The 15,343-nt window shown below is 37.6% G+C and overlaps 1 protein-coding gene across 1 annotated transcript in view; it reads left to right on the forward strand.

Annotated features, from left to right (window-relative positions):
• Positions 1-11,983, forward strand: part of TSPAN14 (tetraspanin 14) — a 37,197-nt gene extending 25,214 nt beyond the window's left edge. Inside the window, exons 4-9 of the mRNA XM_054163479.1 lie at positions 3,535-3,681; positions 4,589-4,759; positions 7,424-7,549; positions 9,132-9,176; positions 9,648-9,767; positions 11,489-11,983. Coding sequence (XP_054019454.1) covers positions 3,535-3,681; positions 4,589-4,759; positions 7,424-7,549; positions 9,132-9,176; positions 9,648-9,767; positions 11,489-11,560 — 681 coding nt within the window. The 3' untranslated portion in view covers positions 11,561-11,983. The remainder of the gene's footprint in view (positions 1-3,534; positions 3,682-4,588; positions 4,760-7,423; positions 7,550-9,131; positions 9,177-9,647; positions 9,768-11,488) is intronic.
• The last annotated feature ends 3,360 nt before the right edge of the window (positions 11,984-15,343 follow it).

Raw genomic sequence — 15,343 nt, forward strand, 5'->3', positions numbered from 1 at the left:
TGTCCTCTTGTTCTGTTGGTGGTTGCCTGGGAGAAGAGACCAACCCCCACCTGGCTACAACCTCCCTTCAGGTAGTTGTAGACAGTAATAAGGTCTCCCCTGAGCCTCCTCTTCTCCAGGCTAAGCAACCCCAGCTCCCTCAGCCTCTCCTCATAGGGCTTGTGTTCCAAACCCCTCACCAGTTTTGTTGCCCTTCTCTGGAGGGGTTAATAGGAACTGTATGAAAGTTATTTAAAAATAATAATTAAAAAATGCAATTGCAAAATCCTGTGACTGCGATGGAGTAACCCTATGCATTAGTATGGGCTGGGGGTTGACTATTCAGAAGGCAGCTTTGTGAGGAAAGAAACCTTGACCTCCTGTTCCTGGAGATATTCAAGATCAGACTTGATGTGCCCTGGGCAGCCTGATCTGGTTGGAGGTGTCCCTGCTCACTGAGGGGGGCTTGGGCAGTGTAGTCTGTGAAATCCGTAAGTTCAGTATCGGGTGTGCCCTCATGTCAAGGGCAACAGCATACTGGACTAGTTAGCACAAATGTGGCCAGTGGTTGAGAGAGGGGCTTCTTCCAACAATATACATCCCATTTAAGGCCACATGTGGAGTACCATATCCAGTTTTGGACTTGCCTGTGTCAGGCAGATCTTTCAGTCTTAAATTACTCTGTTTTAGTGTGTTTAATCTGCTGATCTGTATATGTGTTTGTACGGAGGTATATGTAAACTTTCTAGAAGTTACTTGTTAATAATCGGTGGCAATGCATTACTGTAATAATCAACATCGAGTTCATGGAAATCCATTTTAAGAAATCAACTGTGTCTATGTCAGATGTTTTTTGTAGTATCTATACTCCTGTGTCTCATAACAGTAACTGATTTGGCATTTGCTGATGGGCTGTACTGGATATTTATGTATGTGCTTATTCTAAAGCAAATCCATGTTTGCCCTTTGTTGCAAACAGTTGAGATGGTGGCATAATGCTTACATGAATTCAAGTTGAAAACAAGTTAAGCATGTAGAGTTGAACTTTTAATTCACTGTTCTAAGTGACTAAAAGGAAGACAATTTTATTCTTGGATTTTTTGGACACTGGCTTCAGGTATCAGACTTAATTTCTGTATACCTGTAGGAAATCTAGATGCTGTTGTAAAGGGGAGCTTCTACTTCAAAGAGCTTTTACTGTCCTGCAGATGGCAGAGACAGAAGCATCCTTGGAGAGATGAGTGAGGTAGAATAAGATAGTCCCATAAAATAATTCTTATTTAGTTCTTTCCATCAGGACTTTTTGCTTAATGTCTTCTGTTAGGCAGACCTCCTCTCCTTCAACTTCATTTTTTTAAAGAGAACTTTGTAACCATCAAATGTGATCACGAAGAAACTGTTGTGAAACAACGTCATCTGAGGGTGAATAATAAAGCTCAGTTCCTGCCAACTTTTCTTCGTAACATGTTTTGACGAGAGGAAGTTCTCTTCCAAAAGATGTTGCTTGAGCAAGCGAGATTTTCTAGAGGAAAAGGGGAAAAAAAAAAGTTAGCTTTTGTTGGGGGAGGATGCGACTGGAAATAGCTGTGAAAGTTGCAACATCCTTGTCACAGTGTTTGGTTTCATAGTGTATTGGTTCCACAAAGACAGTGAATTAGCCTAGCTAATCTTGGTGTGTTTTCCTTGCTTGTGGGATCTGAGCCAAGGTTTGATTAGGTGGGACTCTCATCACTAAACCAGTAGACCAAATTTGATAGGTACCTGCAAGGTGTTACAGTTTGTAAGAATGGAAATGCATCACTGGTGATGCTAGAAAAGTCTTTGCTTCCCAAGACTTAGTGAACTCTTGGAAATCTATAAGCAGTGATTGCTTTTTAACAAGCTGTTTCAGCTTTAGTCACTAGCTATCACATGACAATTCTGAAGTCTATGCTTCAGCTACCTTTTTTCACTTTTCATCCCTTCACCCGGTTTTGGTAAAAAGAATTATCTTGCTGTTGCCAAACGGAGTACCCTTACAAGATCTGTTATGAAACATAATGAAAGCAGTTGAACTCCTGTAAGTGATTTTTTTCATCAGCTGATATTTTTCTGTGTGGACATGTTTTTCCAATGCTGTATTTTGTAGATGCTATTTTGAGGTAAGTACTTAAATGATAAGGATATTTCCAAGATCCTCTCTTAGGATATATAATCTTTGCACTTAACTCTAGCACAAATACCTGAGTAGCAAGATGAAAATTTGCCTTCCTTTGGCAGAGTTAGACTACTTATATGAATGACTTTGGGGGGGGGGGTGGGGGTGGTGGTGTCTCTGATACCTTTTTCTTACAGTAAACATAGCTAGCTTCAAAATATACTTTATAAAGAATATAGTGAAGATGATTACAGGATATTGTACTGTATTTTATATCTTTTATTTCTGTATTTTAAAGGGAAAGTATTTCCTTATTAAAATGCTCTCTTGCTGATGAATGTATGATAAACACACAGACTCTTGCAGGGCCACCTGGACATCCCTACAAATTGTTCTCCACAGCTTTAAGTTTCATCTGTTTGTCTGTTCCATCTTCTCTGTGTTGCATATTGTTCTTGCATGCTACATGGGAAGCTTGTGTTAGACATATTTGATGGGATTTTAATGGTAGCTGGTGTATGAACTTAGTTTCTTTAAAACCTAAATTAAAAATAAGGGCTTCTATTTACTGAACTTAGAAATTTTGTCCTAAGGTCTAGGCAACCAAGCTTAATAGGCAATATTGTTGTCAAGATGAGTGGTATGTCTGGATAGTTAACAAAACACAAAATGCAGACAAATTTGGCAATTTGCAAGTATCTTATAGGGGATAGATAGTTTCTTTTGGTGTAAGAATTTTATTTGGGGTGAAAGGGGAGTATTTAGACTATAATTCTGTATTCTTGCAAGATTTGGAGGAACTTTCCTAAGACTATTCAGTATTGAAGGGATGTAACTGAAATGGTGAGAGGAAAAAGTCTTCCTTTGGAAACAAAACCAAAATTTTATTCCCCTCCCTTAAAATGACATCCATAACCTGTTCTGTCTCTCCCTTTCTGCTGCCTAAATACTAAAATTGGGAAAATTTCATGTATTTAGTTTTCTGAAACAGACTATGAAAGGGTGTGTCATTCCAATTGATGCATTTCAAGATGATATAAAGCATTCATTCTTTTGCCTGTACCACTGAATATTCATGTAGTTCCATATTGAGCTTTTGGCACCATCTTGTGGAAGCCTGTTAGGCAAATGTATCTAGGAGAATGTCATCTGAGAAGTTCACTGCAGTGGATTTATTTATTAAAAGCATTACTAGCTGTAACTTTGCATTAATACTTCCTCTGCAAGGGTGAATAAAATTTGATTTTGTCATTAACCACTTTCTAACAGGACAGCATGGGCTGCTGTTGGCAAGCTCAAGGGTTTGCAACTAATTCATTTGGAATCGTGTTGAAATTATGAATGTCCAGAAGGAATGTTAAATGAAAAAAGATACTTAGAGCAGTCACATTTTTCTCTTACACTGTTTTTTCTTTCAGGGTGTATTGTCTGATCTGACAAAGGTGACTGGTCTTCATGGTCTGGACCCAGTGGTGCTTGTCTTAGTGGTGGGAATAGTGATGTTTACTTTAGGATTTGCTGGTTGTGTTGGAGCATTGAGAGAGAATATCTGCCTTCTGAAGTTTGTAAGTAACATCATTGGTATGAATGGCTTTTTATGCATGTGAAAGCCGGGAATGATGGGTAAAGAACTAGTAGCAAACCCAGAGAATTCATTTGTAGCATTTGCTTTGTTACAGTGTATATGGTAAATGTCACCCCCTGATGGGCCTTTTAAGTAATGGTATTAAAAGCAGTGTAGGTTCATAGTTGATGTATATTTTCCTCTTTCTGGGAAACGTTTCTTGCCTTTTTTTCTTTCTGCTATACAGCAATGTTGTTTACAGCATGTATACCAGAATCTAACACTGTGTATGTAATACCACAAAATACGATGATCTGGAACATACTTAATCAGTTGGAAATTATTGAGAGGAGATAGTAGTGGCTTAGGGAGGACAAAATCCCTTAAACTTTTAAAGGTTTGGTGGGCAAAACTTGGAAGTTTCAGTGACTGAAATGTTTATAATGAGGCTTCTTTGCTTTAGATCTGTAAATCTGGACAGAACAAAATAAGATCAAGAGAAAACCCCCAAACAGACAAAAAACCAGAACCAACAACAAAAATAACCGCACAAACTGAAAACAGCACAAGGAGTAACATCAAGACTACTTTAGCCCTGTGTTTTGTGAATTCTCATTTATTAGTATTTTTACTGCTGTGTGTAATAACTGTGTTATGGTTCTCATTTTGCTGTTGTGTTCAGGTGACCACAACAAAAAGGTAACTCTGCCTCTTGGGAGTTTCTGTGCATTGTTTTCTCATTTACCAGGCTGTGTTCTCATGGTATCTGTGCCAAGGAAGCATTTCAGGATAATTCTCTGTGCCCTAATGCTGGAGTTGGCATAGGATATGGAGTGTGAATGGGTGCTTTCTAATTTGGGATGATTTTTTTCTTTTTCTTTTTTTTTCTTTTTTTTTTTTTTTTACAGTTCTGTGGAGCTATTGTGTTTATATTCCTGCTGGAGCTGGCAGTGGCAGTTCTGGCTTTCCTGTTCCAGGATTGGGTGAGGGATAGGGTCAAGGAATTCTTTGAGAATAACATTAAGTCCTACCGAGATGATATTGACCTCCAGAACCTCATTGATTCGCTACAGAAAATTGTAAGTGTATATCCTGTCACTTTTTTTCCCCCATTCATTCTAGGGGAAGATGCAGATATGGAAGATTTCCTTTTTTGTTAATTTATTGTATTCTGTAGCTAATAGTGGCATGCTACAGGTGTGCTGGTTTGCTCTTTCTGCATTGAATACGTGAGGGAAGCAAGATACTCTTGAGGTACAGTACTGTTCTAACTGCAAATGCAGAATCTCTGCCAAACATCCATCTGTTCTTGGCTTTCTTGACTTGTTTTCCAGTTCTGATCAGTGTTGCACCAGCTCAAGTGAGAAGTAAGCAAAAAAAACTTGAAGTTGTGCAAAAAGGAACTGGTAGTCTGCACTCTATTTTAGGAGGCACCCCAGTCTTGTACACAGATGCATTGCAGTATTGTATCTTCCAAGATGAACCTCATCTTGAAGCACAAGAGCGTTTATAACTGGGAAAACCTGTTCTCTAGCTAGGCATTTGTCAAAGAAGGTTGAACCAGCTCCTGTTTGGTTATTTGAGGATAGTGATGTACGCCAGCAAACGATAAGGCCTAGTAAGGACCTGGAGGCTTTCCTTCAGTGAAATGATTTTGTAATCATGCCTCGGAAGTACCCAGTGAGGATAGCTCTTATGACTTTATTCATTTGTGTGTGGCTAAAAGGAGAGAAACAGAGTACACATGTGAGTGCTTCATGAAGAGGTAAAATGTTTGTGTTGTATAATATTTTCCTCTTTATGAAAGAAGGTTGTTTTTTCATGTCTTCCATCTTCTAGAGGGTCTTGTTTAGAAATGTCCTCACATCTCAGTTTGATGGAAAATCCCATTTTGCAGTGGATACCAGCTTGATTAGTTGTAAATTACCAGCAACTTACCTGTCATGTTCATTCACTGTTGTGTGCATTGATTATGGAAACATTCTTTGAGCTGCTTGGGTGGATTTCAGTGCAGTTTTGCTTTATGTTTTAGTGCTAAAGGAGCATTGTAAGGTAAGGATTCTCCTGACTCCAACCAAAACCAGTAATTATTTCAATGTTGTCAACTCAGTTTTTGTTCCTTCTATTTATTTGGTTTCACTGCAGTCAACCACTCTTAATATGTTAATCTGATTTACAGTTGTTTTCCAGTTAAATACTTTTTGACAAAAACCAAAAGACTTAGCTCACTAAAAGGAGTTCACAACCCAGATTAACAAGATAATAAACCTGTAAAAGGAGAGACCAGAAAAGTCTCTGAATTGTTCTGTTGATCCATTACTCACTGTCCTGAGAATGGAGGGGAAGTATGAAGTGTGTATTAACAAGTGTAGCTCTGCAAGGATTGAACAGTAAGGTGCAGCAGTGTGTTCAAGCACGTCACTGAAGTCAGTCTTCTAAGGAGCCATGCACCTTAGGCTGACTTGCTCTGTTCTCAGTGTATGCCTTGGGATCCAGGGAGTTTTTTGCAGGTATCTTCTTATTCTGTTTGATTTTATTACTGCCAGGTCTGTAAATGACCTCATAGCCTGTACATTACTGATGTAGATGAACATGTTTAGTGTAGTTTGGGCCTGTTATTGGTTGTTTTTTAGTTTTGTAATTTTTTTTGTGTGTGGTTGGGTCTTTTCTAGGTTTATGTTTTGGGGTGGGTTTGTTTGTGTTTTTTTCGGGTTGTTTTTGACAAAGATGTAGATGTCTGAGGGAAGGAAGGGCTAGAAAGAGCAGATGAATGTCATTTGCTTTTTTCACAGTAAATGCATAGGTGACTTGATACAGTTTTTATTTGTGGTTGTTTATTCTGACTATTCTGTGCAGCTCTGTTTAATATTTCTTCCAAAAACTATGTGTATGTACACATCTATCTGTCACAACTTGATAACTTATGAATCTATCTACTGACTTCAAGTTTTGTGAAGACAGGCACTGAGTAGAAGAGATGCTAGAGATATTCCATGAGGATGGAGTTTCACTAGGCACATAGATCATGCATGTGATAACAACATTTCAAGTGTTCAAATTGTAGAGAAAGATTTGTGCCCTTAAATATTGAGGCCAGTAAGTGTAAAGTGTAATTTAATAAGAAACTAGCTTCCATTAGTTGCAGGAACTGAACAATCCTTGAAATGCTGAGTTTTTCCCAACCTGCAATTATAGTAATTATGTTACACTGTTTAGGTCAAGAAACTTGTGTGAAATACTTCTAGAGCTGACTGACCTTTGAGCTAGTAAGACTTTACCAGTTAATTCATTTAGATATGAAAACCTGCTCATTTAAAAGAAAGGAAGTGTATTCACAAATGTTTGGATCTACTTTTAAGAGTAAATGGGCAGAAGAAAACTTGTTGATTCATGAAGATTTAAGGATGGAATCACAAATATAAAGAAACTTTTTTTTTAATAGGTTTTCTGGATTTGGTTGACTTGGAAACAAGGGGTATGAGGCATTTATACAAACTGTTTTGTTGCCCCATTTGCAGATATACACTAATTACATCTAAAGCCGTAATTTTTATGGGTTTGCTTGTCCTGTTGACACCTGTTTCCAGAAGCAATATGCCAAACACTGCAATATTTATTTTGTACTCTTTCAGAACAGTCAAGGAGAAAGTGAAGGTGATGAATAGATACCATTCCAGAGAGTTCATTCAGTGGATAAACTGCCTCTGAAATACCCCTTATTACTAAGTGTTTATCTGTTGCAGAACCATTGCTGTGGTGCCCAAGGTCCAGAAGACTGGGACTTCAACATATACTTTAATTGCAGCAGTGAAAGCAAAAGTCGTGAGAAGTGTGGCGTTCCTTTTTCCTGTTGTATACCTGATCCTGCTGTAAGTTGTTTCCTGGCTTTGTTGTTCTGATGTTGTTGGAGAATTATGAAAAGAAGCATTTCCTGAATAAAGTGTGAGGACTAGGGCCCTAAAAGTTATCACAGTATATCAGAGGTTGGAAGGTACCTTAAGAGATCAGTGGGTCCAACCTCCCTGCTAAAGCAGGATCACTTAGGGTTGTCCACACAGGAATGCATCCAGGTGGATTTTGAAAGTCTCCAGAGGAGAAGTCTCCACAACCTCTCTGGGCAGCCTGTTCCAGTGCTCAGACACCCTCACTGTAAAGAAATTTCTTCTCATGCTGAGGTGAAAGCTTCAGTTTTCAGGTTTGAACCCTTTGTTCCTTGTCTTATTACTGTGCACCACCAAAAAGAGTTTGGCCCCATCCACTTGACATCCACCCCTCAGATTTTATTTTTTCTATTATTATCTTTCCCCCTGTGCATTATTTCCCTGAATTCACAGCCTGTTTTATCTAGTTTGTGAGGACCTGAGAGCGCTAAGCAGAATTTGTCCCAGTTAAGACTGGTTTTGGCAAACTTCGGTACTTATTGGTAAAATCTATTTACTAAATGTTAGGAATCTGACTCTTTTGGTGGAAGCCCAAATATGGAGGTAGGACCTAGGGTGTAATGCTTTGAAGTACTAGTGGGGATATTTACAGGGTTACAGCTCAAAAATCAATCCAGCAATCCTAGTGCAGACCAGATAGCCACTGCTAAGTTACACTGAGGCTTTTCACTGTCTTGGAAATCAGCCAAGAAAGTCTTTATGAGGGAAATACTCCTTGTTCAGAATATTACTTTTTTTTCCTTCTTCAATTTGGAGCACTAATATTCCACTGAATCTTTTTGGTTGCTATATTTAAGGTGGCATAAGTACATTAAAAAAATATTTATCTACTAATAGTTCAATATAATGTAATTGTGTAAATTAGATATGCATTACAGAGTTATAATACATGTTTTTGTAAGTCTCATACAACTCAATGACAGTATTTATCTCTGTATGTGGTTGTGATCTGGAAGGTGTTCATTCCTACTTGGAATTTGAAACTGGAGTGTTTGGTGTTCAAGGCTGTCTCTTGGAGTTGGGTTGTATGTGAGAGTTTGAAATACCAATTGAGGGGGCTCAAGTAGTTTGTAGACGTTAGTTGGCCCGATTGGGATAGCAAGTTGGATACCACTTCAAATGATGGAGTTGTAAGGTGTATTTTTCCATTGCAGGTATAAGTCAGTCAACTTGGTACCTTTTTTTTTAAATTTTATTATTACTTGGGTGTTTAGGTGTTATGTGAAATAGCCTCAAACTGGCTATATGCTGGCAGTACAGTTGCTGTACTTTGTGGAAAAAGTCCTTGCTATTTGAAAGCCAAGTGACTGAAGAAGCTGGGATTTCTATTTGGAAGATATTTTCCCACTAGTGTACACCTCTGCTTTGTCATTACTTTTTGTATGTGTTCTGTTAGTGCTTTGCTTAATTGTCAGTCCTGATTTGTTTGTGTATCTAAAAGACAGAAATTTCTATTGAACAGATGTGAGTACAATTCAGTTGATTTGTGTTAAATATTTTTGCTTTTCAGCAAAAGGTGGTGAATACACAGTGTGGCTATGACATCAGAAAGAAGGTAAGTTGCTGTGCTCATCTTGTTTGTCTTGTTCTGTGCTTGCATAGGCAAAAAGTGGTGGAATTGCTGATAGGTGTCAGATTAATTATAGGAAAAACCAGATTGTGCTACATCATACTGCAAATAGAATGTGGTAAAGATTTTCCTTTGTTTAAACTTGTACTGCGGTAGGATGGGAAATGGAAAGGTGTGTTTGAAGAAGGGGTAGGACTTGCATTTCAAATGTAGTTATCAATTTTCAGTTTTAATAGCCTAAATTGTATTATCTGCTGATTCTAAAGTACCGTAGTAACAAGACTGGCAGGAGGATTGCATCCGTGTCAGATCTTATAAGTATGATCGGATCATATAAGTATTTCTGTGGTCTGATTGAAAACATTACTGCATAGTTGACATGAATTTAGCTATATCAGGTGATTTATTGTATAATAAACTTGAACAGAAAAATGTTGTCTTCCTTTTTACACTCAGAGCAAGAGCGAATGGGACGATCAAATTTTTGTCAAAGGATGTATTGTTGCTCTTGAAGCTTGGTTACCCAAAAATATCTACATTGTTGCAGGTGTCTTCATAGCTATCTCATTGCTACAGGTTGGTTTTTTGTTCTATTACTTTGAAAAATATTTCTGGTTTTCAGATACAGAACTGTTGGAAGATAAGGGTAGTTATAGGGAGAGGTGGATTAAATTTAATTATAGGGCTGGGGACTTGGAGTGAAAATATCTGATACAAACTAATTTGGTTATGCTGAAATGGTGCTCCTCACAGAAGTGAAGGTCTTTATAAAAATCTGAAACAATTATACATTCACTATAGAATTATAGTGACGAATTACTGTTGCAATATGCTAATATAGAGTAATATGATACAATAATATTGCTTACAGCTCAATGTGCCATGAAGCATGGAACATTTTCTGGTCATCTACTCCAGTAGATCTGGCATACAGCCAGAAGGCTGTACATCACACATGTGAAATGACTACAATTCTGTCCTTCGTGCTAAAATTGCCAGTCATTGGGCCGTAAGTGATGTGTAGCATACTGCTGGAAAAAACATTGACAAAAGAAGAGCAGGGAAATTAGTGAACAGGTTGCAAATGTGATATTATCAAAACCAGATGGAATTTCTGTGGTTTCCAGCACTTGGTACATCAAAGAATAAAACTTCTCAGTGAAAAATGTTGGATTACTTCTTTCAAAGCAGATGCTGTTCCCATTGTGGCACGTGTTTAAGCTTACCTAAATTTCTTAGCTGTGATATTTCCTCACTGTGGTGAGAAATAACAAATTGTACCTCTACTACAAAATGTATTTTCCATTTAACTGAAAATAGCTGAGCGTGAAGTGCTGGCTATGACAATACTGCCCTCTGCTTCGTTTTTTGATACTTTAGAACCATAAAGTCATTGTGCTTTCATGGCTCCAAGTGGGGCTTTCCTGAGTATATCTTCGGTTAGCAAGACAACAAGTATATGAAGTCTGATCTTTAGGCAATGTGTTGACTCATAATAATTTGGTGTTACTGTTCACTTGTATTTTCAAACTGGGTCGGTCTTCTGTGTTAGTGTCTTATGGTGAGGCTAAGAGTTAGACTTAATCTGACTACTTCTAAATCAAATTTTCCATATTTTCAAAAAGCTTCACCCCAGTCCTTTTGTTGTTTTCCAAGAACGTTTCAGGAAATGTGCTGCATAATCAGTTTATCTTCAATTTGTAAAGGAAGATATCCCCAAGAACTTGCGTGGACATTACAATTTCAAATTTCAATGTCTTAGAATAATCTGGGACTTCTCTCACTACTGTTTGTGATAAGGATTTAATTTCAGTACAGATAGTTTTGCACATTCTGATCAGAAAATTGATAGGATTATCCAGAGTTGTGGAGTGAATGAAAATGTCTGATTTTTAACTTTAGCATAGGTGTGTTATAAGAATCACTTCTCTAAGTGGATTTCTTCCAGCTCTGTCCCATCTAGGAACTTGTAACATTTCAGGAGCATTCAAAATTACATGAAAGTTATATTTTATGTAAGATTTTGCTGCCTTTACTACTTTAGTAATAGGCATGCTTTGCCAGATGATCCCGGCTATGAAGTGATATCTGAACCTGCATTCACTTTGTGACTGTGTATCTTTATCCACAAGAGTAGTTGTGCTGGCACCACTACAGTGCTGTAAGAAGGTATAATAAATAGGTTCCCTTTTTGCAATGATGACTAACGGTAATAGTAAAAAACCTCCTGAATACTGGTAAATTGCAAGTGCTTCATCTCACAAATGGCTTGGTGGTTGTTTTTTTTGTCTTTACAGATTTTTGGGATTTTCTTAGCCAGGACATTGATTTCTGATATTGAAGCTGTAAAGGCAGGTAATGCCTTCTGAATACAAAAGCAGACACATGCTGCAACGAAGTATTTTACAGTTACTGATCGGATACCAAGATGGAAGAAATGCACAGACAGTGAAGTACTCTGTCATTAAAAGCCTGACATGGATTTTACCTTCCTCATGCTTTTTTTTAAAAGCTGGTACAAAAGAAATATCCACACATGTGCACACACTCACCCTCCAACACATGTCTACCTTTTCTCTATTGAGACATCTCAGTGCACCTGTGTTGATCTCTGAGGAAGAAATGGAACTTCACAAGACATTGGTAAAACAGATTTCAAAGAATGTAGCAAGGAGACATGAAACTGCTGTAAACTTTCCTTGAAGGATTACTGTTACGACTGTTCTATTTTTCACTCCCAACTGTCGTGATTTTCAAAATGTAATCTTTACAGAAGGCACGTTGATTTCTTTTTTTTTTTTTCCAGGATCTTCAAATTTGTTTTAATCTCTCTTGCAGACACAGTCTTTTTTATTTCTTTTTTTAGCACAATACCCAGCAACCATAACCATCATGGTATTGGAAATTGTAAAAAAAAAAAGAAGCCACAAATTGTCTATTTCTTCAGTTGATTTTCAGTTGGGCAGAAATTAAAGGTATCTCTGTTTGACTGGGAGTAATGTGGATGTCTCAGGAGCCGGAACTTGTGTTCAGCATTAGAGCTTGAGTAGCCCAAGCTGTTTTGAAAGTGCAAGCCTTTTCTCAAGAGGGGAAAAATCTGACTATCTGTGGCATTGTATGATAGAAATATCCCATTTCAGCAAGAGGATGTGAATCCTTGATGCTGTTTCCAGTCCAAACCAAATAATTACACCTTCTTTATTTATAGAAGAAAAAACTCTTTAAAATGTTTATTTTTTTTTATTGATCAGTAATATCTTTTAAAAGTGTTGTCTGCAGGGATTTCAAAATGCAGCTTTTTTCAGTAGCTGGCAAGCATACTCTGCTAGTCAAGTGATGGTTTTTGCTTTTTGTCTAGTTTGTCACAACTGCTGTATTCATCATCTTCATAAACTGCTAATATCAGGACTGATGCTAAACATTTAAGTTTTTACAGACTTTTTTTTTTAATGAGGAAATACACCTTTAGTGAATTTTTTGTTAATTTTTAAATCCCATCTGTAAATCTGTTAAATGCCCAGATCTGCATATATTCTGTTGAGATACCAACACAAAAATCTGGTGAACCAGAATTTCTACACAATTTTCTCCATCAAACTGACCTACTGCTGCTGAATTGCATTTCTTTTTTTTTATCAGAAGAAAATAAAAATCTCTTCTTCCTGACCTCCCTTCTTGGAAGGTGCAATAGATAGATCTGTAGCTCAGTAAGAGTTACAGTGTTCTCTAAAAGACTTCAGTGATTTTAGCTTTAAGGTGTTGACTGAAAAGTTCATGCAAGTTGCTATAGCTGTCAGTGTTACTGTGGGCCATGTATCTAACATTGTTTACTGCTTCCAGTGACACCAGATTTTTTTCAGGGAGAGCAGATTTATTTCCAGTGCCTAACACAGTGTAAATTCTAGAAAACTATATATTTTTATAATGATATTTTACTACATGTAGTCTGCCTGAAGAATTTAATACTTGCATTTCCAAAGTATATGGCTTTCTTGGAAAGCCAAATTTTAAAATCTCTCTAATGTCCTTTTTTTATTATGTGTGTATTAACCAACATTTCACTGACAAAAACTGATCAACAATAAGAATCTGTCTGAACTGATTTATCCAGACATACTTCAAGCTTTTGATCTGGGAAACATTTCAGACAATGCAATACTTCTCATGTGTACTTCAGTTTTCGTAGTTCTTTTTCTGGCCAGTGACCGAAACACAACAGGAAAAGGAAGCTTGTCTGAGTACCGCTGATTTCCTCACACTTGCAGAGAACAGTCTGCTATTACTCATCTGAGAACCTGAAAGTAAAATCACTGTAGCTTTTTTTTTTCCTTTTTAGCTTTGATGTACAAGGGAACAATAGCAGTAGATCACTGAGGGGAGAGCAAGAGACATTTCTTCTGTAGAGTCTTGGTTTTTGAGGTCTGTATTCTGTTGAAATCTAGTCCATTTTGAGCAACCAAAAATTTGCTGCTGTTACTGCTGCTTTGCAAATGGCAAAGCGGTGTCCAGCAACCTTTGCTTTGAACTCTGGTGCTTGAAACTTTATAACACTTCATCAACCAGCTTACTCTTGGGGTTACGTTTAACAGTCTGACGTATGGAAAACTGGGAAAGGATGCTTTCCACTTGTAACTTTTTTTTCATAAAGCATAGCATTGAACATTTGGTCTAGGGAGTGTTTCCACTTTTTGACTCAACTCCTAATGCTGGGAAGTATTTTCAGCAGTTAGCGGAAATCATAAGTGTCAAAGATTCCTGTGGAGTTCATGCACTGACGTCAGCTGCCGACAAGACCCAGCATCGTGGATCACAATGCTAGTGTCTGCAAGTTGCCTGAAGAAAATTGGAATACTTGGTTTCTTTGTGCAGTGCTGTTTGTATGTAAAACAGAATCTAATGGAAGTGGTGTTTTTCTACAGTTTGTTGTTATTGGCTTTGGCCATACTGCCACCAGCTTTGTATCGATGCTTCAGTTGTTTGGAACTGAATTCAAGAGACTAAGTTCATCCTATTTGAAGACCTTTAATGGAGTGATTTGTTTTCACTCTGGATAGACTTCTCTCTGCTTACCCACTATCACTTTTAAAACCCTGAGCCCCCAGGCTGATTTACCCCTGGGCATTTTGAAGTGCATCTCTGGTGGTGGTACACCTGGCTAGTGTAATTTCAGACTTGGAATGGGAATACTTTCTTCCCACTTCATGCTTAGTTATATCTAGCATTTTCTCTGTGGACCTGACAGTGACTTCATGGCTAAAGATTTAGGTTATGGTTTAAGTAAGACTTGTCAGCAAAAAACAACTGGGTGTGAGCCCGCCTCTAAAGCTTTGAAGCATAAGCTAGTCCATGCAAAGAGAGAATTGGTAAATTATTGATACTGAGATTTCAAGGGTTGCATCTGGATCAACTCAACAAACACTACGATGGAAACAAGGTTTTTAATGAGGATGTCAAATATAAGATCAGACTGGAATAGCTAGATTGAGAGAAGGAAACTTCTCGGCATGATCATTTATTCCTCAAAAAGCAGCACAGTTTATTTCTGTGAAGTAATATGTAATTGTCAGTATGTTCAACAGTGCAATTGCCGTTTTGTTTCTCTTGCTATACTTGTGTTTGGACACAGTTTCCCTGTGCATGAAGATTGAATATAAGCACTGAAAAAAAGTGCAGTGACCAAAAGAGCCTTGGTTACTTCCTGAAAACCTGAGCATTTCTTCCAAAGGCATCTTTAGTTTCAGTGCCCCTGATAAGAGTGCCATGATGATAGACTTGCACCTACAGTCCACCAAGGTTGATATGGCAGGTGACTTACATGTAGTATTGCCTTGGGTTTTGTCTCCCTATTTTATCTTTTCTTCTTCTTTCCCTCTACCACATGTGGGTTGCCATGCAGCTTGAACATCGTCTGTCCAGTGGAAGGGGAGGTTCAGTCTCTTCTTTTGAGATGGCTTTTCTGAGTGACTTTTCAGTACCTGTTTATTTTCTTGTTTTCCTCAAGTCTTAAATTTACTTAAATAAAATTTAATGTTTTGTACTCCTGGAGTTTGATATTATTTTTTTTAAGATTTGTTGCATTCAGTTAGTAATCTTTCCCTCTCTAAAATTTAAATTGGCTACTGAGATTGCAGTTCATGGATAACTACAGCAAT

Source organism: Dryobates pubescens, chromosome 8 (genome assembly GCF_014839835.1).
Source record: "Dryobates pubescens isolate bDryPub1 chromosome 8, bDryPub1.pri, whole genome shotgun sequence".
Lineage (NCBI taxonomy): Eukaryota > Metazoa > Chordata > Aves > Piciformes > Picidae > Dryobates > Dryobates pubescens.